At 41.6% G+C, this 26,558-nt stretch overlaps 1 protein-coding gene across 2 annotated transcripts in view; it reads right to left on the bottom strand.

Annotated features, from left to right (window-relative positions):
* Positions 1-26,558, bottom strand: part of trappc9 (trafficking protein particle complex 9) — a 356,386-nt gene that overhangs the window by 261,838 nt on the left and 67,990 nt on the right. For both annotated transcript variants that reach the window (XM_038302353.1, XM_038302354.1), the window contains 4 exons: positions 23,163-23,248; positions 9,233-9,359; positions 8,997-9,129; positions 2,439-2,602 (listed from right to left, as the gene is read on the bottom strand). In XM_038302353.1, coding sequence (XP_038158281.1) covers positions 2,439-2,602; positions 8,997-9,129; positions 9,233-9,359; positions 23,163-23,248 — 510 coding nt within the window. The remainder of the gene's footprint in view (positions 1-2,438; positions 2,603-8,996; positions 9,130-9,232; positions 9,360-23,162; positions 23,249-26,558) is intronic.

Below are 26,558 nucleotides of genomic sequence, written 5' to 3'. Positions count from 1 at the left end.
CAGAGCGAGTCTTGGGAATATATAGACATTGTGTGTTCAAAGAGAAGAGAGTACGAGAGGGAGAGCGCAAAGTGAAGGAGTAGTTTTGCTAAGATGGTCCATACTGTGCTGACTTTGGAAAGGGAGATATAGGTTATCAGGAAAGAGACATGAAGCTGGTGAACAGGAGTGATATGTTCAGAAGAGCTGTTCTGAAGGCACGGACAAGCTTTTCCACTTCAGCAACTTTGAGGTCAATGTTTAATCTTCCTCTGTGTTTTGTCTTTGACCGAATCAGAGTGAAGAAACCGCTCTCACAGAGATACTTAGGAATTTGAGTGGTAAAGGAGGAACACTCATCATAGTACAGCACTGCGTCTCACAGATGCTCATCTCTGGGAATTTAAGTGTGGTATATGAGAGACCATAACAACTAAAGGCCTGAACACACCTGTTGCCTACGACAAGATCTGATGGCTCCTTATGTTCCTAACAGAGCACTTTGCTCTAAATCAGCAGATTTACTAGCGGTTCCTAGTATTTCTAAAAGTAGTATGGGAGGAAGATATTTTAGTTATCAGGCTCCTCTCCTGTGGAACCAACTACCAGTTTTAGTCCATGAGGCAGACACCCTGTCTACTTTAAAGGCTAGGCTTAAAACTTTCCTTTTTGATAAAGCTTATAGTTAGAGTGGCTCAGGTTATCCTGAGCTATCTCTATAATTATGCTGCTATAGGCTTAGACTTGTGGAGGACATAGGAACCCCCATTTCATGATTCTGCCTCTATTTACCTAGCCTGGGTGCCATTCCGAACTTAGTCCCGCCCACAAGGTTTGAGGTCGGGAAGTTCGGTCTGGCATTGCTCCATAGTAGCGCGAGTATGATCGCCCACCCTCTGGCGATCCAATCAAATTGTCAGGGCGGGCTTTATACAATGATGGACAGATGATCAAAAGTAACGTAATCAACCACGTGACCAAAGCGCGCTTGGGTGACAACAACAATGGCTGCCGCCGGAGAGTTGAGGTGAGTAGATTCTGCTATTAGGTCTGTTCTAGAAGATATCGACAGAAAATTAATTTTAAAAGAGGAACAGAGAAATGCGATCAAGGCTCATCTTCTTATTCTAGGCGTGCAACTGCACGCTTTGATTTTTGTTGACAACAACTATGCCTCGCTTAACATACGTCACGCACTCCGTTGCTCTTATTGGTTGTAGGTCTATCCAATTGAGTGCAGAGGCATTTTTTTTCCTGGTTCGTTCAAAACACGCCCCATAATCACAGCTCTATGGAGCAGTATCAGACTCATATTCTGACTAGAATTGAGTAGGACTACGTCAGGCTACTATTTACCTATTCTAGAGTATTTGTTAGTTTAATCTCTAACGTTATATTCTCTCTGCTTTTTCTCATAGTAGCTTCGCCCAGTCTGTTCCTGTTTGGCTGTAACTACATCCTGGAGAGAAATATCAGCTGTGCTGCTACCTTCAACACCTTTGTTTATAGATGTTGGAGCTTGGCCTGTTTTTTAGTGTAGTCCGGTTTCTCTTACTGTGACTAACTGTATGTGCTCTCTGCATCTGCATGGCTGTGTGTTTCCTGGACAGGGCCGCCTGTGGAGCTGGTTGACAGTTACCTTCTGTATCTCTGATTCTTTTTCTGTCTGCTTCTGTCTCCTTGAACCCAAGTCGGCCTCAGCAGATGGTCGCTCACACTGAGCCTGGTTCTGCTGGAGGTTTCTTCCTGTTAAAAGGGAGTTTTTCCTCTCCACTGTCGCTACAAGCATGCTTGGTGTGAGAAATTGCCTCAGAGTCAATAAGTTGATGCAATCAACTGGCTTTCCTTAGATAGAAAACTTTGAATCAATTTGACTGGATGATCTGGTTGAACTATAAAGTGCCTTGAGATGACATGTTTTGTGAATTGGCGCTATAGAAATAAATTGAATTGAATCAACAAGAATCAAATCAGAACTACATGTCTGAGGTGTCAGATAAAAGTAATATCTAACCTCTGATTAACTTCTCCAAACCTGTCATAAATAAACTAGAAGTTCATGGTGAAAGTTTCAAAAGAAAAGCTTCTGCCACAGACAGTAGGATGAAGAGGGAACAGGGACACATTAGCAGTCGCAGCAAGCAGTACTGCAGAGATGGAGGTGTGAGCAGGTGCTGAACAAAGAGATGAAAGATAAACTAAAAGCCACAGGGGCATGACGGATCCAGAAGCAAAGAAAATAGGGTGGTGACCCCGAGCAACACCGCAGCCACAGAGACAGGTGATTCTGTGTGAAACAGAACTTCAAAGGCTGTCCTGACAAAACACGACAGAGCAAACCTGCTTTTTGCTTCAATCCTGTGCTTGTTTATCCCTTCATGAGTCCTGTGTTTTTTCTCTTTAACGTAAAGACACACCGGTTGAAGTTGAAAGAAATCAGCAGGGCTTAAAGTTCTCACCTTTGGTGTTGACGGTCTTAGAGGTCAGCTCCAGACTCTCAATGTCTTCGGTCCCGATGTTTTCCAAGGTGATGGTCACTTGCTGCTTTTCTCCGTTAAACAGCTGGATGGACACAGAGCTGGAGAGCTGTTCTTTGGACATGGGCTGATTTGTGTGAGCTGATCTGTATGTTGGAAACGACAAACAGATATATTTCAGTAACAGAGATCCAGAACCGTATTGGGAAGAAAAAAATATTTTTTACGTTTCTCAATCATGTGCAGTAAACTGTAATAACCCTTGTGTTTGACCATCACTTAAGTCATAGGTACAGACTCAAACACAAAGTAAAACATAAACTCTACGCAAAAGCAACAAGATACATTGGATCTCTTGTTTACAAATCAGCGGTAATCAGCGGTACTGGACAGAGAAGACCAGTATGGGCAAAGAGGACCAGTATCAGGCAGAGAGGACCAGTATTAGGAGTATCAGGGAGAAAGGACCAGTATCTGGCAGAGAGGACCAGTATCTGGCAGAGAGGACCAGTATCGGGCAGAGAGGACCAGTATCGGGCTGAGAGGACCAGTATCGGGCTGAGAGGACCAGTATCAGGCAGAGAGGACCAGTATGAGGCAGAGAGGACCAGTATGAGGCAGAGAGGACCAGTATGAGGCAGAGAGGACCAGTATGAGGCAGAGAGGACCAGTATCGGACAGAGAGGACCAGTATCTGGCAGAGAGGACCAGTATCTGGCAGAGAGGACCAGTATCTGGCAGAGAGGACCAGTATCGGGCAGAGAGGATCAGTATCGGGCTGAGAGGACCAGTATCTGGCAGAGAGGACCAGTATCGGGCTGAGAGGACCAGTATCGGGCTGAGAGGACCAGTATCAGGCAGAGAGGACCAGTATCGGGCAGAGAGGACCATTATCAGGCAGAGAGGACCAGTATCGGGCAGAGAGGACCAGTATCGGGCTGAGAGGACCAGTATCGGGCTGAGAGGACCAGTATCGGGCTGAGAGGACCAGTATCGGACAGAGAGGACCAGTATCAGATAGAGAGGACCAGTATCAGGCAGAGAGGACCAGTATCAGGCAGAGAGGACCAGTATTAGGAGTATCAGGGAGAAAGGACCAGTATCTGGCAGAGAGGACCAGTATCTGGCAGAGAGGACCAGTATCTGGCAGAGAGGACCAGTATCTGGCAGAGAGGACCAGTATCTGGCAGAGAGGACCAGTATCGGGCTGAGAGGACCAGTATCGGGCAGAGAGGACCAGTATCGGGCTGAGAGGAGCAGTATCGGGCAGAGAGGACCAGCATCGGGCAGAGAGGACCAGCATCGGGCAGAGAGGACCAGTATTGGGCTGAGAGGACCAGTATTAGGAGTATCAGGGAGAAAGGACCAGTATCTGGCAGAGAGGACCAGTATCTGGCAGAGAGGACCAGTATCAGGCAGAGAGGACCAGTATCGGGCTGAGAGGACCAGTATCTGGCAGAGAGGACCAGTATCGGGCTGAGAGGACCAGTATCGGGCAGAGAGGACCAGTATCGGGCTGAGAGGAGCAGTATCGGGCAGAGAGGACCAGCATCGGGCAGAGAGGACCAGCATCGGGCAGAGAGGACCAGTATTGGGCTGAGAGGACCAGTATTAGGAGTATCAGGGAGAAAGGACCAGTATCTGGCAGAGAGGACCAGTATCTGGCAGAGAGGACCAGTATCTGGCAGAGAGGATCAGTATCGGGCTGAGAGGACCAGTATCGGGCTGAGAGGACCAGTATCGGGCTGAGAGGAGCAGTATCGGGCAGAGAGGACCAGCATCAGGCAGAGAGGACCAGCATCGGGCAGAGAGGACCAGTATTGGGCTGAGAGGACCAGTATCAGGCAGAGAGGACCAGTATGAGGCAGAGAGGACCAGTATGAGGCAGAGAGGACCAGTATCGGGCAGAGAGGACCAGTATCAGGTAGAGAGGACCAGTATCAGGCAGAGAGGACCAGTATCGGGCTGAGAGGACCAGTATCTGGCAGAGAGGACCAGTATCGGGCTGAGAGGACCAGTATCGGGCAGAGAGGACCAGTATCGGGCTGAGAGGACCAGTATCGGGCTGAGAGGACCAGTATCAGGATGAGAGGACCAGTATGAGGCAGAGAGGACCAGTATCGGGCAGAGAGGACCAGTATCAGGTAGAGAGGACCAGTATCGGGCAGAGAGGACCAGTATCGGGTAGAGAGGACCAGTATCTGGCAGAGAGGACCAGTATCGGGCAGAGAGGACCAGTATGAGGCAGAGAGGACCAGTATCGGGCAGAGAGGACCAGTATCGGGCAGAGAGGACCAGTATCGGGCAGAGAGGACCAGTATGGAAACAGAGGACCAGTATCTGGCTTTTAGTAAATACATTTAAAAAAAACTCTGAAATCAGTCAGAGTTCTGAAACCAAACCTGCTGAGAAAGCCTGACTCAGCATACTGGGATGTTTGTAACGTTATGTGCTGTAGCTGTGCTTGTATGCTGCTTGTAGAGCCTCTGAAAGCTTTGAATTCAAAACAGAAAGCCTCCCTGTAGACACTGTGAACCCCCAACCCCTCAGAGACCATGTGTAACATTTTGTTTTCTTTTTAGTTGCTCTGTCTGCAGCAGTTCTCCCCTTTGGTCCTATGAACAAACTAACACTCAGATCAAAAGCTGCACTTGCAGGTAAACCTAAAACTGTGGGTTTTTGCTGAAGCAGCTGGTCTGCATGTTTCTGGCTTTAAACGACCTCACCTGTGCTCAGTTAGACCTCCATTTAACAAGGATTAGAACAAGATACGACATTATTTCCTGTTGCGAATAACAGAACATTTACAACAGATATATTAAGTAATGTTTTAAGATTGTTTTTTTGGAATAAAATAGAAAAGAAAATCCCTTTATTTTTCCACAATGGGGAAATTCTGGTGATTACAGCAGCAAAAAGATTATAGAAAAATTGGCACACAAATATGGACCTTAGAAAAATGTATAAGAATAACATAATGGGGAAGAATAAAAAAACTAAAAAATAAAATCATGTACTGTGAAGTGTTTTAACAGTATACTGAGTTACAATTTATTGAGGTTGTTGGAAACAGTGGTGGTTCTAGAGTCTTCCAGCTGCTGGGAGGAAGGATCTGTGATAACGCTCCCTGGTGCATTTTGGGTGCAGCAGATTTCATTGTCTTTGTCTTCATTTCCCTTTTTTTTCCCTTTATGTCCAGATGTCACATTTATGTCTCAAAAAGTTGAAAGACCACTGGTACTTGGTCATTTAATTTATAATTGTTTATGTACCAGAAATACTTTGCTGAATCTTGTTCTGTGCATGTGTGGATGTTGTGTGCTTGCGTCAATCGTTCTGTGCGTCTGTGACAAGGGACAAGATTGTGTTTTTTTGTGCTAGTGGGAATCGTGCTTTGCATGTGTGAATCTTGTCCTGTGCATGTATTAATCACATATGTGTATTTGTGAACATTAAGACCGATCTAGCTCCATAGATATGTATCAGATTTAGAACCACATAGCCAAATGGCCTGTGCCGCATTGGAAAAAAATGTATCTCTGTTGTTGACAATGCCATGAAAAGATCAGATACAGGTCGCATAGGGGCAAAAAAATCAGATTTGAGTCACTTCATGCTGCTGTGTGAATGTAGCCTTAGAGAGGAATAAAGGAGTAGATGCTCCATATATTTTACCTAAGGTCATATGCAAACCGCTGATAACTTAGGGGCTCTGTTTTAGTCATGAAGAGACACTGAAAAATGCTTTTACTTTCTTCTTCTCTCTAAGAAGACTCATGTGCTTGAAGATGAACTATTGGTATAATGATCTGACCCAAGGGGAAATGATCACCCATCATTCACAACAAAAAGACAGAAATAGATGGGTATACATACCTCCTGGACAGAGCCATGGGGGGGCTAAGGTGTTTCATGTTTAGAAATAAGATGCTGCAGTTTATGGAGAGGGAAATTACTTCTGGCAAAATCTGTTGTAGCAGCATCAGAGCCAGCAACTTCAAACAGATTATAGAAAAGGCTGTTTGTTCTGGGGACTGCTGTTGAGATGACTGTGCAAACAAAGATGCTTCATAAAATAAGGACATAATGGGCAACCCTGAGCACTCTCAATATACTTTAGTAATCACTTAATTGTAAATTGTAGCATAGAGACTGTAAAACATTGCTCTAGCTGACAGGGAGACTAAATTAGAGCATTGATTCCTGTCAAAATTGTAAAAATATATATAAACAGGGCTCGATGTTAACCATTGCCCGATCGCCCGGGGCAAGTAGTTTTAATTGTTGGGAGAGTACAAATTTCATTGCATTTGCCCGCCGGACAAGTGCAATGATCACAAAAAATGTTATTTATCACTCAAAATTACTTTAAAATCACAGACATTCGCTGAAAACGACCCACAAGCGTTGCCGGCGCCATTTTTGTTGTTTTGAACACATTCTTGCGTGATTTGAAAAAGCCGGGTGATTTTCGTCCACCTAGCGGTAGTTTTGATGTAGTTACCAAAACGACAAACAAGCTAGAAAGCGCTATCATATGACAGTCTTCTGTACAGTGATGCAGGTCATGCATTAAAAAATTTTCATACATTTTTTTTCTCTCAGACATTGGAGAGGTGCATTTAAATGTTATAGAGCTAAACATGTTAAATTGGTGACCTGTTATGTTATTATTATTGTCTTGTTTCTGCATTTATTTTGTCAGGTAAAACTAATCCTGAGTCAGTTAAAAGTCAGGGAATTCTGAAATTATGTTAGACTGTGGAAACCCTGTATAAAATAACTATGTATAATGATTCTCTAGAAAAGTCACATTATATTAATAGTATTATCTTGTATAAACATAACGTGACTCTAAAATAAAAGTTATTCATTTGTGACATTGACTTCTGTCTTGTGATTTATCTTAAGTTTTTAACCTGTCAAATTTTTTTTAGATTTTTAACATTACAATTTATATTTTTCCAAGCACACAACAGTTTAAAGCAAAGTTTAGTTTGAAAAGAATGTGCAGGAAGGATTGAAAAGCATGTTAACACGGTAATGTAGGCTTGAGTTCATTACGGTATCTGACGCATGCATATACACAACAGGAACCTGGAAACTAAAAAAATACTGAATTACAAAAAACATTTAAAAACAAACATGTTTCATTGATATATATATATACAAAAATGAATATTAGGAACTATATTTATCAAACAGTATACTGGGCCAGTAAAAATTGTTTCTGGGCAAATGAAATGTGAAAATCACTTGCCCTATTTTCACTGAGAAAAATCCTTAACGTCAACCCCTGATAAACATTTTGCATTTAAAATGAAAAAAAAAAAAAAATGTTTGGTCTGTCAATATGCTCTATCCAGAACTCCTGGTTTAATTTAATAAAAAATCCTCTTTAAGTAACCTTTGGCTTATTAATCAACAAAGCGGAAAAATTGTGGTCAGATTAATCGATTTGCAAAATAATCATTAGTTACACCCTTAAATATGTTTAACAAATTACAGCTCTTATTTTCAGTCAAGATATTTGACAAACTAACAGAAACAACAGACATCTATAAGACTTTGTGGTGTGTCTAAAGAAGATCTGCTCATTACTTCATCAGTCGATGTTAATCAGGCAGCAGTTCTGACCCGACGTTTACATGTGACCTTATAGTCGTAGGGAAGCGGCTGTTCCAACTGTTGCATTTCCAAATTCTCCCGAGTGGTGCATGAATTTACAAAAGTGTATAAAGTGGATGTGATTGGTCGATTATCAAGAGGGCTGGATTGTTGTGGTGGAATGTTCGCAAGCAAGTTTGGTTGTAGCCGGTTTGTCGGAAGCATCTTGCTAACCAGTTAGCAACTTAGTGCCAGTAGGTTCCCAATGGGAAATTACATTGGGACCAAGTAGCACTAAATGGACAGCGGAAACAGAGTTTTTTGTCGGAGGTTCGGGGATGAGTCTCCTCAGTCATACATTTTTTTATTTAGAGGAGGAAAGTGGGGATGAAGATGTTGTGGAAGAGGACGCCAGGGCGGCAGAAGCTTGGTTTGGTGTAGAAGGCTTACAGTCGTACATGTTTGAGCCCTTGCCTCGCAACGCTGCCAGTTCTGTTAGCTCTATGCCTGCTGAAGACACAGACGTCCATCCCCGTGAACACTGGAATGGAACTCAATGGGAAAGGAAATGATTCTTATTTCTTGTTTCAACCATTCCGTATTTTAGCTGTGACATATGAATCAAGATGCTATGACCGAAAAATTTGATTGACAGATGACTGGCCGAATTTAGGTGTACAAGCTGATGTATAACTAACTGGCCTGCATAAGAAAACAAAAAAAATCCCCACAGATTTTAAGACAGAATTTTTTTTTTTATAGAAATTTTCTAACTTTCGGGACAATATGGTCTGATAAAGAGTACATTAATAAACATGTTTAAGCAAGAATGATTTAAATATGACTTCCCTACAACTTTAGAGTAGCTGTAAGCACTGATGACACAGACGGATCAAAGGTGACCAATGCTGCAAGGCAACACGTGTTTCTAACCGTGGAAGTGATGTGCTGAGCTGAAGACGAGGAAGAGAGGGAATGACTTCCACCAAGCAGCCACTCGTCTTAACACTAGGCAGACCCTCCAGCAGGCAATCGCTGCTCACACCGAACACAGACGTGTGGTAACCTGCAACCAGAGAGAGAGAGAGAGAGAGAGAGCAGCTGGTGAGGATTCAGCAGGCACAAAACGACGTGTAAAGTCTGAGCAACGTAAAGCATGTGGGACTAACCGTTGACCGTGATGTTGCCAGCTGTGCGTGGGACTCCAACTAGAGTAACGGGGTAGAGACCAGACTCAGCAGGCAGGGATAGAGCAGCTGGCAGAGATTCAAACTCCACTCCAGAAGTCAGCAGACCCTGAAAGCAACACAGAACCAATAATCATCAGCAGATGCTGCGGATGTAAAACAGAGTAACTTTCATCGAAAACTTAAAAGACAAAACCCCCTGTGGAGAAAGCAATCATCCCTGAGAGCAGGAACTCCAACTAAGCTAATCAGATTTGTCTTATTTGGACACGACTTTCTCTTTCCCTCTGCGATGATTCTCAGTTCACAGGCAGGTTTCTTTCACTGGGCTCCATCTTCTGAACATCTGCCTGCTTTTCTGGAGATAAAAAATCTTGTGGGCAATTCCAACAGCACAAAATCATTGCATGCCTGAGAGGCGACTGAAAATGAGCCTCACAGATCAGAACCCAGGAGGAAAGAAGGTGGTTTTGTAAAAATTTGCGGTCCAATTTCCAGCTGGGTTTTACAGTCAGTTTGTTTTTTTTTATGCATCACAGAGTTTAAACTGGCCGCCAAAAAGGTAATTTTGAAACAGAAATATTAGAGTATCTGAAGAGAATTTAAATCGGCTCAAACTAAACCTGGAAAGACAGAAATACAGTAAAATGTCTATTGATAGACTTTCAACTTTTTCTGTTTTTTACCATTTACAAGCCCGTGGATTTTATTTTTGAACAATTCTGATTATAAGCCGGGGAGTGGCGGCCTAGTGGTTAGGGCATAGGGCTTTGTATCCTGAGATTGCGAGTTCAATCCCCCACTGCCACTCTGGGTCCCCAGAGTCCCCCACACTGCTCCCCGGGCGCTGCACAATAGCAGCCCACTGCTCCCCAAGGGGATGGGTCAAATGCAGAGAATTCATTTCGTTGCTCTGTACTTGTGACAGTGTATTGACAATAAAATTGAATTATTATTATAAGAATGTTAAAAAAATGCTTTTAATCTTTTTTTAAACAAAAAGAATGTGGATTTTCTGTGCTGCCATTATCTCTAAAATCAATCAATACTGCAATAAATCCCCATCAGAATTCCTCCTGAATAGTGTTTACATTCATCTCAATATGCATCAAAAGAAACTGTGCTGTACTTTCTGTAAAATGGTAATGAAAAATTCTTATTTCTTTTTTTTTGTTTAAATTTATTGCAACTTAAGAGTCAAATTACTGGTGGTCATTTTGTGCAACTTTAAGATGGTGGCCTTGTGTTTAGAAACACACAAACTGTTGGTTTCCATGAAACATAAAGGGCTGGGGTAAAATGCAGAGACAAAAAAACAGGGGGAAAAAAAGTATGGGCCTTGCTCAGGAACCCAGAGTGGAGGCTGTAGGGATCAAACAGGTGTTTGCAAACCTTCTCAGAGCAAAAGTGCACTGCTCTAACAACTAGGCCTACATTCCCCCTAAATATGACCATAACTTAAATCACAATATATTAAAAAAAAAAATTTGTTGAAACATTATAAATTTGTTGAACTATCATAAATTATTCCTATAAACAAAATAAAAGCCTCAAAAAGTCACACTTCCTGCCTAACATAACATTTTAATTAATTTTACTTTCAAAACAAAACAAAAAATTACATTAGAATGGAAACCTCATAAATGCTGTAATCATAGACTGTAAAGATACCGAAATATTGGAAATATATCAAATTTATTGAATAAGATTAAATGGCCATATTGACATTGAATTATTACCCACTCCTTAGAGAAAAATGAACAGAACAGGCAAATTCCATATCCAAATGAAACTGAGGATTGAAAGGAGATGTTAGAAATGCATTGTGTGCTGTAGGATCACATCTCTAATAAATCTGAAATGACAGCGTCTCTGAATAACGGCAGTATTTACATTCCACCAGCACCCAACTGTGTGCAACAAGGCAGACTGGGGTGATGTAATGATTGCATCAATCCCTGACTACAGACACTACCTCACTAGAGAGCAAGCTGTGGAAAGGCTGAGCCTCTAAGGTGCCCTCGGTGTGATTTAAGCACTCCTTTCTTTCACGTAAGGACATTGTGTGACTTTCCCGAACAGCTCAAATCTCAGCATTAACCTATTGGAAACGTTGCATTTGGACTTGGAAAGGTTAATTGGCTTCTTTTAATAATGATAGTGACTAAAGCATGTGCAAAGAAAATTGTTTTGTTAGGTTCTAGTAACAGAACAGCGTTAACCTTTTGTTTTCCTTTAATGATGTTCTGATAAAGATTTAATTACTATTTTGAATGATTTATTCTTTGAAGCCTGTTATAGTTCACCAGGTCAAAGAAAACAAACGAAACAACTTCGCAAGATGAAGACTACTCTGATGTTCAAAGTTAAGGATAAATTTGCTCTTGTCCAAATCAGCCGACACGTTAACCTTTAACTTTTTTCCAGGTGGTTCAGTTTATTTTTACCTGAAAAAGCTCAAAGGAAAACTAAACCTTGTCATTGCAAACCACATGACAACAGTCTTTGTTTTATTGGTTAGTTGTTACTCAGGCAGGAAAAGCAAATGTAAATACAGGGAGCAGATGCAGATCACTACTACTTTTTCACTACTGTTGAAAAAAAACGGTTTTAGACAGTTGGCAGACAGGAGAGGGGGTATGAGAGAGGGGGAGAGACATCCGGCAAAGGACCACAGGTCGGATTCGAACCCGGGTCGGCTATGTCGAGGAAAAAGGCCTCCGTATATGGGTCGTGCATGCCAAACGCTTTGCTATCTGCACGCCCAGATAGATATACTTTGATCAGATGTTGAGCAAATGTGAACAATAGTCTCCACCAGGGGTATCCAATTAAAAATCTGTGGGGTTGGAATTAAGAAAGTTAACAACCAGTAAAGGTCCGGAGACATTTTTAATTATAATCTGTTACTTTAAACAGCATTTAACACTGAAATAAAATGCAGGTGTTTATTCATCCATGTTATACATGGAATTTTTAAAGAAAAAAATAGAACTTTTTTCCATTTTAAAATCTAAATTGTTATTTTAGTCTTTCTTTTCTTTTTTTCAACTCAAGCGGAGGATGTGTTCCAACTACAGAGGAATCACACTCTTAATCCTCCCTGGTAAGGTCTATTCCGGGGTTCTGGGAAGGAGGGTCCGTCGGATAGTCGAATCTCAGATTGAGGTCCATAGTTTTGGTCCTGGGTGTGGAACACTGGATCAGCTCTATACCCTCAGCAGGATTCTGGAGGGTGCATGGGAGTTTGCTCAACCAGTCTACATGTGTTTTGTGGATCTGGAGATTCGACCGTGTCCCTCGGGGGGGTCCTGTGGGGGTACTCAGGGAGTACCGGACCCTTTAATAGGGGCTGTTAGGTCTCTGTATGACCGGTCTCAGAGCCTGGTCCACATTGCCGGCAGTAAGTCGGACTCGTTTCCGGTGAGGGCTGGACTCTGCCAAGGTTGCCCTTTATCACAGATTCTGTTCATAACTTTTATGGACAAAATTTCTAGGCGCAGCCAAGGTGTTGAGGAGATTTGTTTTGGTGTCCTTAGGATTGTATCTCTGTTATTTGCAGATGATGTGGTTCTATTGGCTTCATCAGGGCGAGATCTACAGCTCTCACTCGAGCGGTGTGAAGCCAGTGTGAAGTGGCTGGGTTGAGGATCAGTGCCTCCAAATCCGAGACTAAGGTCTTGAGTCAGAAAAGGTTGGAGTGCCTTCCCCGGGTTGGGGAGGATGTACTGCTCCTAGTGAAGGAGCTTAAGTATCTTGGGGTCTTGTTCACAAATGAGGGGAAGATGGAGCGGGAGATCGATAGGCAGATTGATGCGCCGTCTGCTGTGAAGCATTTACTGTACCAGTCTGTTGTGGTGAGAGAGCTGAGCCAAAAAGCAAAGCTCTCGATTTACCGGTCCATCTACACTCTTACTCTAATCTATGGTCATGAGCTTTGGGTCACGACCTAAAGAACGACATCCCGGATACAAGCGACTGAAATTGTTTTCTCCGTAGTGTGTCTGGACTCTCCCTTAGAGAAAGGGTGAGGAGCTCAGTCATCCGACTCAGAGTAGTGCAGCTGCTTCTCCACTTCGAGAGGAGCCAGTTGAGGTGACTCGGGAATCCGACCCCAGATAAGCGGAAGAAGATGGATGGATGGATAGATGGTTTTTGAAGTAGAGAACAGCAATCTTTCAGTTAGGTATATAGACAATTTCCTGATTAACTTCTTTTGTAAAACACCTGAACTGACCATATTTGTTTTCTTTTTATGGTTTATTGAGAGAAGTGGGCTTTAGGCTGCTCTGCAAGGCTTTAAACCTGGGTTTGAATGGTGACAAAGTCATTATGAAGCACAAATCAAGGTGCTCAGTTTGAGCGTGGATCGATATTTATTTTTGATTGAAAGAGGATTGGGAAGGTATTTATATGTGTCTATCAGTGGCAAAATGTGTTATTTTATTATATCATAGGACAAATAGCTGCTGTAATTCCCTATACTGTTAAGGACTATAGGCCGTCCCATTTTATTCTCTGCTCTGGCTTTCTGTAAGAAAAAACTAGGTTCAATGTCACTCCACAGTAATCAGAAATATAAAGATGTTTCTCAAAGTTTTCTTTCTGGCTCTCTGTGACTCGTTACTACAGGAAGTGATGAATGAAGATTCTTTAAAACTTTCCCTCTAGAGGGTCGCAGTTCAACAAATTCACTAGCCCTTTAAACACCATCTAAACAGCACCATAAATAAACAGACTTTAGGTAGCCCAGGAGGAGAAAAAAGCATTTTCTCTTCTGTCAGAAAACATGCAACAAGCGCAATAAAGATCAAATTTGGACTGCAAATGTTTGTTTAGATTTCTTTAGATACACCATCATTAATCCCCAACCTAATTATGAACCTTAGAATGCAACAGTGTCGAATGGTTTTCTGACATGTCAGAAACCTTGAGCACAAGAACCTTAGAAATAATTCTGATGAGGCAGAACCCAAACCATTTGGTCTGCATTTAAACCAAAAAAGTAAGAACCAAAGTATTTAGCATTTTCTTTATTTGAGTGGGGAATGCACAATTCGCTTTTCAAAAGTACCTTTTCTGTAAACATCCTGGCAAAACTAAGCTGTGGGCACAGGAGAGGGAAAAACGTATGAATTATCTGCCATTTTGAAAAATGCCCATAGTGATGGGTTTGCCTCTGAAGGGTTAAAGCCTCTTATATCGGTCCCAGAAATGAAAGTTAAAAGGTTGGACTGTAGTAAAAAAGAACCACTTAAACAAAAATCTATAAAGCTGAGCTAGGTTTTAGAGGTGAAATCGTGTAGAGACTGAAAATTGGGGTCTGTATTGTCAAAATATGCGGTCACCTTGCTGAGAGATGATGGAAAGGAATACTGTGTGTGTGTGTGTGTGTGTGTGTGTGTGTAACCTTGTGTTTAGCTGGATAGGCTGACGTAATCTTCCACCAGTTGCACCCCTTTGTCTGGGGTGCTAATTAGTTCTAGCTCGTTCACATAACCCTATCCGTCCCTGCATGCATGACTCTACAAGACCACCTGAGGATCCCAGCTGCCATGGAAATGTAAAGGGCCTCAGCCTCCATCTGGCAATGGGGGGGGGGTCATTACTGTCATCATTACAGTCTTACCTTTTCCACCAGGTGGGTTCCCCTCACAGGAGAGAGTAAATATAAAGTTGCCTGCCTTACATTCATGCAGTGTGTGGATGTGTATACAGTCAGTTTAAAGAGCTCTTTTAGCAACATTCACGTTGGTGTAATTAAGTGTAAACTGTCCAAACATTTTGTAAAATTGTGCAGCAATTACGTGTAAAGAAGTAAGGAATGGGTCAACCCTAAAACTGGACTCTGCACTTTGAAATGACACAATTATTCCTTACAAGTCTTTGAAAACCTATGAAATGTTCAGATTGTTGTAGTTGGACATGACCAAACATCCACAACTTTTGCAATGTTTGAATCTACATATTTATTCAGAATAAAGCCACTTTGGCACTAAAATTAGTGGATTAACCCGTTTTTTTTTTTTTTTTAAAGAGTCGACCGGTTACAATCTGCATTTGGCTCTCTTTTCCCTGGCAAAAAAAAGCTGCGTCTGATGACAGAATCTTGCTGGGTTAGCACTGGTGATGTCACCAGAAATCAGGAAAGTGAACAATGGAGAGCAACATGTAAAGAAACCAGGGCGTAGTCCGTGTCCATTACTGTTTAGCTCTATATTTTTTCAAAATATCTCTGACTAGAGCTGCTCCATGTTTATCAAATGTAGACAGAGTTGTTTCTGCTCGTTAGTACAGACGCAACTGGCGCCAGTTCCGGACTGCTACTTGGTCCCAATGTAATTTCTCATTGGAAACCTACTAGCACTAACTTGCTAACTGCTTAGTAATATGCTTCTGACAAACCGGCCACAATCAAACTTGCTTGCGATCCTTCCACCACAACAGCCTCCAGCTTTACACTTAAAGAAATGTCAGGAAAAAGTTTCATGAAGACCATAGAACACAGCAGACAGGAAAGAGTTTGTAAAACAACTTGCAAATTATATCATCTCCTAAATTAGTGCAATCCAAATTCTAGTGATGGAAAGAGTTTGACACGTGGCATGCTACGCTTTCAGTTTTTGCTTTGTAAATTAGTTTTATTTTTTATTTTTTTCCACTTCATTCTTCACTACTTTGTGTTGGTCTTTCATTAAAAAAAAAGTTATATTATGAGGCTTTGTGAACCGAAGTTTGGTTCACAAAGAAGGAATTTACAGTACCCACTGTTTTCTAAAACGTTCATATTTTTATTCTTAATATATTTAACGCCTTTATGAGGTAGGCTTAACCATGAAAACAAATCACTCGATGTTTGGTAGAATACATCCACATAAGTTGATGTTGAAACAAAGTCGTCTCACATAGAAGTTAAAACAATACTGAGCCCAGCCCAGATGAAAGTGCGCATTCAGCGTCTGCTCTTCCAATAATGCAAGCGTAGAAGAAGAAATGTGCTGTTTACCTGTGCAAAGAAAGAAACAACGAAAGAAAAATGTCTGAGGACTTCAGTGTTGAGGAAGAGCATGAGTTCTTTGCCGAGCTGAATGCGCTGGTTTGGTCTGCCGGCTTCCGTAGCGTCGTGATCGCGCATGTGCGCGCTTTCAGGAAATCCTATACACTACTGTTTATGCTCTAAAAACATTCTAAATGACTTTGTTTCGAGTAAATTCTGGATGCTACCCACTCAGGAAACTTGGAATACATTGGACGAGCAGTATGGAGGAATATTGAAACGTTTTTTGTGGACTTTTATGGACCTTTCTGCCTCGGGCGCTGGGCACCTCCATTATTTGAATGTCAGCAGACAGCAAGAAGCCTCCCAGATCTCCAGATGCCTTTGAGATATCAAAAAAGTACTCCAGAGTGTTGTTCAGCATGGGGGTGAGTAGAAAATGAAGGCTAATCATGTTTTGGGTGTACTATTCCTTTAAACATCTGTGCTCGAATTCACTGTTTCACGTGTTCTCCAAAAGCATGACAACAGATGTTTGCTACAAATAAAAAGTAACATAAATGCATTTAAGTTCACAACATTACAACTGTCAATAAGACTTGGCTGTGAAGGACTTTCATCCCTCTCTTCTTTGCAGAATTGTTGAAATTCAGCCACATTTTGAGCCTTGGAACAAAAAGGTCTGTCTACCTGTTTCCAGACATGTTCTATAAGAGTAGTTTTTCTCCATCTACAGGAGTCAGCATTATACAATGATGAGCTCTGGGTGAAGGCAGTGAAGCTGAACTAAGATTTCCAAGATGTGGTTATTCCCATTGCATTCATTATTTAAAAATATGGGGTCATTACCTTTGCACATGACGCCAGCTTACTTTGGAGAACTCTATGTCTATAATAAATGAAAACACCAGGTTTTCTTTGTCCGAAATGAAATACTGCTTAAGAATCAGAACCTTTTAAGTGCAACAAAAAATACAACCAAAGAGAAATCTTGAGTTGTACAGAGGGAGAGTGTGAAAGCAGTATACGGCTCCAACTCTCCATGTTCCTGTCTGTTCATTTATGCCACAGCATCTGTAATATGCAAGGGGGAGATACTGCTTTAAGCCCGGCGTACACTGTGCGATTTTCGGGGCGATTTTCCAGTCATGCGCAAATTTTTCGATCGGGCCAACTTTCAGCCTGATTGTGCGTCATGAGTCATGTAGTGTACAGGGGGTTACGAGCGGCGAACACCTCCCGATCAAGAATCGTGAGGTCAGGGGAATATCAAATATGTTTGATTTTCTTCCGACCGTCGTGGGCAAATCGCTCAGGGCGCAAAGAAGGATTTTTCTTTTTATTCCTCCTCTCAGATGTAAACACAGCAGCATGGCGGGGGTGCAATGAGTGAAATGCAGCTCCGTCTGCAAAATTGATGGACCTCAGCAGCCATGTCTGCTCCTTTTTCCAAATACGTTGTCGCCCTTTCTTTCTAGGACCCTCAGCACAAAATTGCACAAATTGCCAAGGCAGTGCGGTTCACTATAGTGAGGTTAATATCCCCCTTCTATTTGTTTGGCTTCAGGGTAGAGAGCTACAGAGCAGCGCCATCTCACTGCGGAGCTGAGTCCGACGTGGTTTTTAGTCGTACTGTGTGAGCAGGTAGATCGCATCAGAGTGTCGGGCCGAACATAAATCGTGAGCTGCTGCTCACACTGTACAACTAAACGCTGCGATTAGTCATACAGTGTGAGCAGCAGATACGTGCAACGATTGAAAAAAATCGCACAGTGTATGCCGGGCTTTAACAGCACTGCTCTGTATTTCCTTCAATAAATGATGTTAATAATAACACCTATGTGATTCTTAAAATCTTCTGGAAGTTGATCAGCAGGATTTCACTCTTTGTGTTAATGACTGGACGTTTATCTAAGAGAAGATTTGAACGAACAGATGAGACCAAGTTTGTTTGCCATCAACTCAGACAGCTGCTGAAATTAAAAGCCCACTTTCTGTGTTTACTCAACTTCTTTTAGTTGCTTGTTTTCTACTTTCTCAATGATTAAAGAACCGTCACTTTGGGCAGGTATTACTTTGTGGACCTTTCTGTGTGACTGATATCCAACAGCTATCGCTGGTCTGGCTGTCTAACATCACTGCATTTGTGAAGAAGAAAAAAAAAAGACACAGCAGTAAAGAGAAGAAACTCTAATCCAATCTTGTGCAAAATAAAAAAAATAAAATAAAACAACCAAACAGTGGCCCTGCTCTTGTGCATGTCTATTTTCCCCAAGTAGTGGTAAGGGAGTAGCAGAGTGTGTTAATGAAAAATAGATGTCACTGAGGTGTTGGTCTGTGCTCCAGCTGGAGGTCCTTTAATAAAAAAAAATGTTCAGAGCTTAAACAGCTGCTGTCAACAAACAGCTTTCAGAGCTGATTAAACTGGACTCCCTGATGTCCCATGGCTCTTTTAAACCTCAATTTTCCACTGAAATTGACTGATCTCACCTCTCAGACAGCATCAAATCTTTCTGTTCAAACTGGGAAAATGCGTGAAATAATAAATATGTTATTGAAGAGTCTGCTCCATTTGCATCAGATGTTTGTTTTGTTTTTTTTCTGTCATTTTAAAACTTAAAGGTTCTATATCAAGCTTTTTTTAAGCCTTCCAATATAAACTAAAGGATTTTCAAGTGACAAAACAAAGCATTTATCTCTACAGAGGATCCATTTGTTATGAAATAGAAGTTTGTTTTTTTTTTGTCCCGGATTAAAAAACACTTTCCTTCAAACTGTAGCCGCCTCTCATTTCATAATGCTGCCGTATCAAAACTGAACAAAGTCAAGTCGCTGCGTAAAACCACATTCTCACGACTTAGCTTTAAAAAAGACTGCTTGCCATATCTATGCATGTTAGCTGCTAAAATATGCACTCTGTCTCAATTTTGAGCCAAGCTTGAAAAAGTTTAGTCTTGGCAACTGCACGTGAAGTTTTCTAGAAGATGTTTTGCCTTTCAATCAAGAGGCTTCATTAGCAGTGTTCCCAGATTGGACGGTTTTCATTTTAATTTTGAGGGTAAAAATTGCTTTGGGCGGGTGGAGATAATTTGGGCTGGTTCAGAATCAGATTGGCGGTGTTAAAGTTAACCTATTAAAACACATATCCACCAATCATTCATCAAAACTGGTTCACTTCCCTGACCTTCCTCCATCACTGACTGGCTAATGTCATCTGCCATGGTGTTTACAACAGAGAACTAGTTTAGTGGCGCCACAGATTATGCTAGTTTTAGCAGCAGGTGGATCTGGTGTGATGAATCTAGCGCTGACATTTGATGTGTTCTGATTGGATGAGGAATCTTTTAAAGATGCTGGAGGAAAGTCTGCCCGGCTGTGTGTTTCCTGGACAGGGACGCCTTTTATAGCTGCTTTGTGTGTCTCGGCTTTTCTGCCTGAGTCTGGTTCTGCTGGAGGTTTCTTCCTGTTAAAAGGGAGTTTTTCCTCTCCACTGTCGCTACAAGCATGCTTAATGGGAGGGATTGCCTTCGAGTGAAAGAGTCGATGCAATCAACTGGTTTTCCTTAGATAGAAAACTTTGAATCAATCTGACTGTATGATCTGGTTGATTGTAAAGTGCCTTGAGATGACATGTGTTGTGAATTGGCGCTATAGAAATAAACTGAATTGACTTGAATTGAAACCGCTGCTGTCAGGATTTAGCGGTTGGTGCAATTAACTCCTCAACCTGCCTATATCAAATGCACCAGTTGAAAGAGCTTTTTCAGAAGTTGCTCTGCTTAAAGACGAGTCCAGAAATCGCATTAGAACTCCCGATCCTGTCAAGTTTGATGGATGTGCGAACCTGACTAACAGGGAATGGATGGACATCAGCAGCATTCTCTCCTCCCCAACAGTGATCACCAATCGCTATGAATTGTATTATAGTTCATCGAAGTAAAAGTTCAGTGTTTAGATGGTCAATGTTCCAACCAATAATTTAATAAGCATTAAAGGAAAGAATTCAAAATCTACCTATATGAATTAAATATTTTAGTTATGCAAAAATAAGCTTAGCTTATTTGTGTGTGCGCACTGATCGTAGTTTGTCTTCTAAATGTAAAAAGAGGAGTAGTCTACGTGGTTATGAATCCATCTGCAAACATGTTAGAACCGGTATGTCATGTGTCACATGACACTCACTGGATCTGACATTGCTGTGGTAGCTGGGTCAAATTTTATGGAGAAACACACTGAATTAAGTTGTACTGAAGTTTGTCCATTTTCACACAGTAAATATAGCAATAAATTAACTGGGCAGGTTGTTGTGTGATGTGGCGTTTTTTTTTAAACAGGTTTGGGCTGGAAAACCTCTACTCTATCTGGCAACACTGTTCATCGGTTCTATCTAGTGGTGGGGAGCACTGAGATTGATATACCTTAGGTGGAGCAAAGAATTAAGGGGAACAAAAGTTGGCTTTTTTTCTTCCCGCTGGACTGACCAGGCAGGTCATGTGGGGGGTGTTAGAGGTCATTAGGGGGTTCTGATGGGTCCTTAACTCCCTTGTCAGAGTGGTTTCGGTCAAATCCCTTATTGAAGTGGGAGTCAGGTGAGAGGTGAATCTTCTGGGATAATGTTCCTAAAAGTGTTTTATACGTGAGTGAAACCTCATCTGTTTAGAGATCGTTATTATTCCAGGTTAACAAGGATGGCTTCCTTAACCCCTCTTTAAAAGCATCTGTCTTCCTTGGCCAGAATACAGATGTTGTTGTCCTCAAACGAGTGTCCTTTAGCCTTCAGGTGTAGGTGAACAGCTGAGTCCTGTCCAGAAGAGTCGGTCCTCCTCTGTTCAGCCATGCGTTTGTTTAGCGGTTGCTTTTTCTCTCCAATGTAAAGGTCTGAGCACTCTTCGCTACACTGAACAGCGTAAAGTACGTTGCTGCTCTTGTTTCTAGTTGTCTTGTCTTTGGGCTGAACAAGTTTTGTCTGAGGGTGTTGCCAGGTTTGAAGTGCACAGGGATCCAGTGCCCACCTCCCATCCGACCTCACTTGACCCACACTTCGGCCTTATGTAAACATCACTCCTTTTTCAGAGGACAGAAAGGGGCTGCAGAGCAGAATTCATGGAGATGGCTCAGACATGCATGATTCGATCAAAAGTATCACTTTTTGCATGACTTTGATGAAGAACTAGCATTATAAAGTAGTTAAATGTTCAAAAATTTTGATTTTGCATAATATAGGCACTTTCAATGTAAGCTTTCAGGGACTAGTTAAGAAACTCAGAATTATTAAGTTAATTCTCATCAACATTTATGTTCCTTAAGAGTGGAATTAACTGAATGATGTTTTAAAGATCAGATTTTTTTTTTAAACAACAATATACACTATATTGCCAAAAGTATTTGCTCACCCATCCAAATTATTGGAATCAGGTGTTCCAATCACTTCCATGGCCACAGGTGTATAAATTCAAGCACCTAGGCATGCAGACTGTTTTTACAAACATTTGTGAAAGAATGGGTCGCTCTCAGGAGCTCAGTGAATTCCAGCGTGGAACTGTGATAGGATGCCACCTGTGCAACAAATCCAGTCGTGAAATTTCCTCGCTCCTAAATATTCCACAGTCAACTGTCAGCTGTATTATAAGAAAATGGAAGTGTTTGGGAACGACAGCAACTCAGCCACGAAGAGGTAGGCCACGTAAACTGACGGAGCGGGGTCAGCGGATGCTGACGCGCATAGTGCGAAGAGGTCGCCAACTTTCTGCAGTCAATCACTACAGACCTCCAAACTTCATGTGGCCTTCAGATTAGCTCAAGAACAGTGCGCAGAGAGCTTCATGGAATGCGTTTCCATGGTCGAGCAGCTGCATCCAAGCCATACATCACCAAGTGCAATGCAAAGCGTCGGATGCGGTGGTGTAAAGCACGCCGCCACTGGACTCTAGAGCAGTGGAGACGCGTTCTCTGGAGTGACGAATCGCGCTTCTCCATCTGGCAATCTGATGGACGGGTCTGGGTTTGGCGGTTGCCAGGAGAACGGTACTTGTCTGACTGCATTGTGCCAAGTGTAAAGTTTGGTGGAGGGGGGATTATGGTGTGGGGTTGTTTTTCAGGAGCTGGGCTTGGCCCCTTAGTTCCAGTGAAAGGAACTCTGAATGCTTCAGCATACCAAGACATTTTGGACAATTCCATGCTCCCAACTTTGTGGGAACAGTTTGGAGCTGGCCCCTTCCTCTTCCAACATGACTGTGCACCAGTGCACAAAGCAAGGTCCATAAAGACATGGATGACAGAGTCTGGTGTGGATGAACTTGACTGGCCTGCACAGAGTCCTGACCTCAACCCGATAGAACACCTTTGGGATGAATTAGAGCGGAGACTGAGAGCCAGGCCTTCTCGTCCAACATCAGTGTGCGACCTCACAAATGCGCTTCTGGAAGAATGGTCAAAAATTCCCATAAACACACTCCTAAACCTTGTGGACAGCCTTCCCAGAAGAGTTGAAGCTGTTCTAGCTGCAAAGGGTGGACCGACGTCATATTGAACCCTATGGATTAGGAACGGGATGTCACTTAAGCTCATATGTGAGTCAAGGCAGGTGAGCAAATACTTTTGGCAATATAGTGTATATATTTCTGCACCAGTTGTCCAGAACAGCTTTCAGTAGATCTATTTCTATCAAGTTTTTTTATGCATATTTTGAAGTATCGTATTAGCAGAGCTCGATGTAAACAGCAAAATTAGAATACATTTCACACAGAAAATGTTCCAGCTAGCTTAAGGTGGTTCTGGCTTGCTGACAACCATAAAAACATATTTCTATTGATTGAGGCTGGAGAAACAAATTGCCCAAGTGTGACTTTAAAACCCCAAAACAAGCCAAGCTGTGCTTTTTGTCCAAATGATTGTTTGTTTTCTGCTTTAACCTACCATGTTCTCCACACGAAGCTCGAAGGGCATCGGGTTGTAGACCATCAGCTGCACTTCACAAACGTCTCCTTGAACCCACTGGAAGTCTACAAGATGTTGAGATAAACAGTTAGGTTCCACCTTAAAAACAAACCAGGAATTAAGAATGTAACATAAGGGACTGAAATACTCAATTAATTGCAATTAATCAACATTTAAATACTTGTAAACTAATTTATTAACTAAATAATCTTTAACTGGAGTATCAGAGCTCTAACATATTATATGTGCTGAAAGGCCGACCAATCAGAGTCATTTTCCCGAGTCATTTAAATCATCTAATTACTTGATTCAGGTGGGTTGGACCAAGGAAACATTTAAAAGCTGCAGGATACCGGCCACCAGGAACTGGAATTACTCCCTCCAGCTCTGATAGGAGTAATTTTGAGAGGCAGCTTTTAACGTTTGAGTAAAAGAATATTGAATTATTCCAATTTGATGTTCTCAGTTCCAGTCTGCATTTCTAAAATGATTATTATGTGCAGAACGATACGACCCAGGTGGTACCCTCCTTCCTCCAGCAGCTATAAATCGCTGCAGGTCTTAATGCTGAGTGCATTAACTTTCAACTAGAAGAATGCATCCTTCAGAATGGTTCATTCATCCATCATCTATACCTGCTTAACCATGGAGGGTTGCAGGAGGGCTTCAGCGTCTATCTGTAGCGGTTATTGGGCAAGACGGGCTCATCCTGCACATATTGGTAGTCCATCACAGGCCAGAGCAGGCTGCTTTGCATTCAGACCTCAGACCTTTTTGCCGCAAGGCAACAATGGTAAGCACTGCACGGCAACCGCAGAGCAGTGATTACGTGCTACCAGCTTTTAACACATTTCTTGGATCAAGTGTTTTAATTTCAAGCAGCATATTTTTGTCAGAGAAGCCAAAATAATAACCTGAGGCTGTTTGCCTGAAGCGATTTAACCATGTCTGATTGATCAGTGGCTTCACTTCAGATAAACTAAGGCCAGACTTCCTGTATTTCCTCACAAAAGGAGCCTGGGGTGTTCCCTAAACTTAAATAGCTTGTATTCTAGAATCCTGTGTGCTGGAGAAACAAAACATCTTGGTGCTACTGAAGGTGGAAATTGCGTTCGGGCTATTTGCTTTCATCTGTCCATGGGATCATTTGACATTTTAACACTTTATTAGTTACTTTTTTTATATATACTTTTCTCAATCATCTGTATCATTATTTCACCGAAGTTATAGTTATAGTTGTTTAAAAACCAAAATTTGGAAGAAGGAATTCAAGTATTTGTTTTTTGTTGTTTTTTTTGAATGTTTTTGCCTTTACTGGGTTTATACAGGAATGATCAACTGTAATTTAATGCTTTTTAACGCTCTTTTATTGCTATTAGAAATAATTTTAATGCCATCAACAAATACCCATGACTCTCATATATATAACAGAGCAAAATCCTTCATCATCTTTACAGTCGACAGGCTGCAGCCATGTCCCAATATTCCTGTTTTTTTTCGGGGCACTTTGATTGAAATTATAATTTTCCCGTTCTCTAGATTTATCTTCGCCCCAAGCTTCTTTTCCGAACATACGGCTTTACGATCAACTGGAAGCAGTTACACGCAAATGTATCATGATATATCGGACGAAATTGCTTTTATAAACATTTTTTTTTTTGAATAAAGTATTTTAAATGCCATGATAATCAAATTTAATGAATTTCAATGCCAATTAAGGCCTTAATTTAAAAAAAAACAATAATAATTTTATGACTTAATGATTTTTAATGGAAAACCCTTCTTTATATGTATAATATACTCTTTGTAACGGAGAGACCATATATAACTAACTTAAAATGTGACATTTTGCGTCAGTTTGACATATTTTAACAGAACAGTGAAGCTCTTAACATCTAGGATGAATAATGAATACATAAATTGCTCCAATTAATGGATTTCTATGTATCCCTAATCAGGATTGTTTTGGTTGTTTTCGTTTGTTTCCACCTAAAGCTGTAAAGCTGTGGATGTGCTCCTCACAGAAGCGTTTCAGGAAGCAAAAAGTCACAAAGGAAACAATAGAAGAAGCAGGATTTTATTCCTTCCAACATCACAATTTAGGCCGACCTTCAGCCAACCAGGGATGTAGCTTATGGACCCCACAGGAGGAACAAACAAGGATCCAAACTGAACAACAATGCTGTCAGTGTTATTGGGCCCTTAGCTCCTAATACTAGCAGTACTTTGTCCTGTTTTCTGAAACACATAGACCAGCTGCTGATGTTGAACTTTTAGCTTAGTCAGCTTACGTAGAGATCAGCTGGTTAGAACATTTTAAAATCTGATTCTTTTTTTTCCCCTATCAATGAAAGCAGCAACATCAATGAGGATGGACCTGTTTCTCCATGAGGAAGACCGCGATGAGTTGAGGCATATCACATTTTAGCTGTGAAAAGATTAGAGAAAGTAACACCTTTCAAGCAGATAAAAGGAAGGCTGAACAAAAGTACAGCAAAGGATCAGCTTTAGAATCCTTACGAGCTTTTTACTCTCTCTCTCTTATGAGATATACCTCAATTCAGAAATGTTTTAAACTTTCTTGAAAATCTTAGAGCCAAAGTAAGCATTAACAATCCCACAGAAGAGATTTTAAAAAATCAGGAGTTTCCAAAACCCCCTTTTAATTCCTAAAGAAAAAAAGATGAGGAAAAATTTTCATTGCATGTAAATGCAATGCAAAAGCTAGAGGCTAGAAATTGCCCTTTGAATTTATGATAAGTGCATCTCTATGGTAAATGGCATGTACTTATATAGCGCCTTTATTCAAGTTAGGAGACTTGACCAAGGCGCTTTACACTACATTCATTCACCCATTCACACACACACTGATGGTGGCAAGCTACATTGTAGCCACAGCTGCCCTGGGGCTCACTGACAGAAGCGGGGCTGCCGTACACTGGCGCCACCGGGCCCTCTGACCACCATCAGTAGACAATGCAGGTGAAGTGTCTTGCCCAAGGACACAACGACACTGAAAGTCGGAGTCGGGGCTTGAACCGTCAACCCTTCGATTTCAGGGCAAACTCCCACATCCAACGCCACTGTCGCCCCGGCCCTCTAATAAAACAGGCAAAGTTTTTACCTAATGGGAGCTTTTCTGCAAGCAAAGAGAACAGATCGATTTCAGCTTACATTTGATTCTTACAGGAAACCTGAACAAGACTTTACGTATTATTATATCAAGACAAGGAAAGGGTCAAATGTGCACTGGAAAAAAAATCAAAATCTAGAGAAGTCATTTTTTTCTTAAAATAAGTCGTTTGTTCGTGGATTGATGAGGTAAAAGACATTTTGCCAATGGAACAAGACAATTTACAATTAAAATAAGAAAAG

Source organism: Cyprinodon tularosa, unplaced genomic scaffold (genome assembly GCF_016077235.1).
Source record: "Cyprinodon tularosa strain WSP-4 unplaced genomic scaffold, ASM1607723v1 ctg489, whole genome shotgun sequence".
Classification (NCBI taxonomy): Eukaryota; Metazoa; Chordata; class Actinopteri; order Cyprinodontiformes; family Cyprinodontidae; genus Cyprinodon; species Cyprinodon tularosa.
This window is presented reverse-complemented; position numbering and strand designations above follow the sequence as displayed.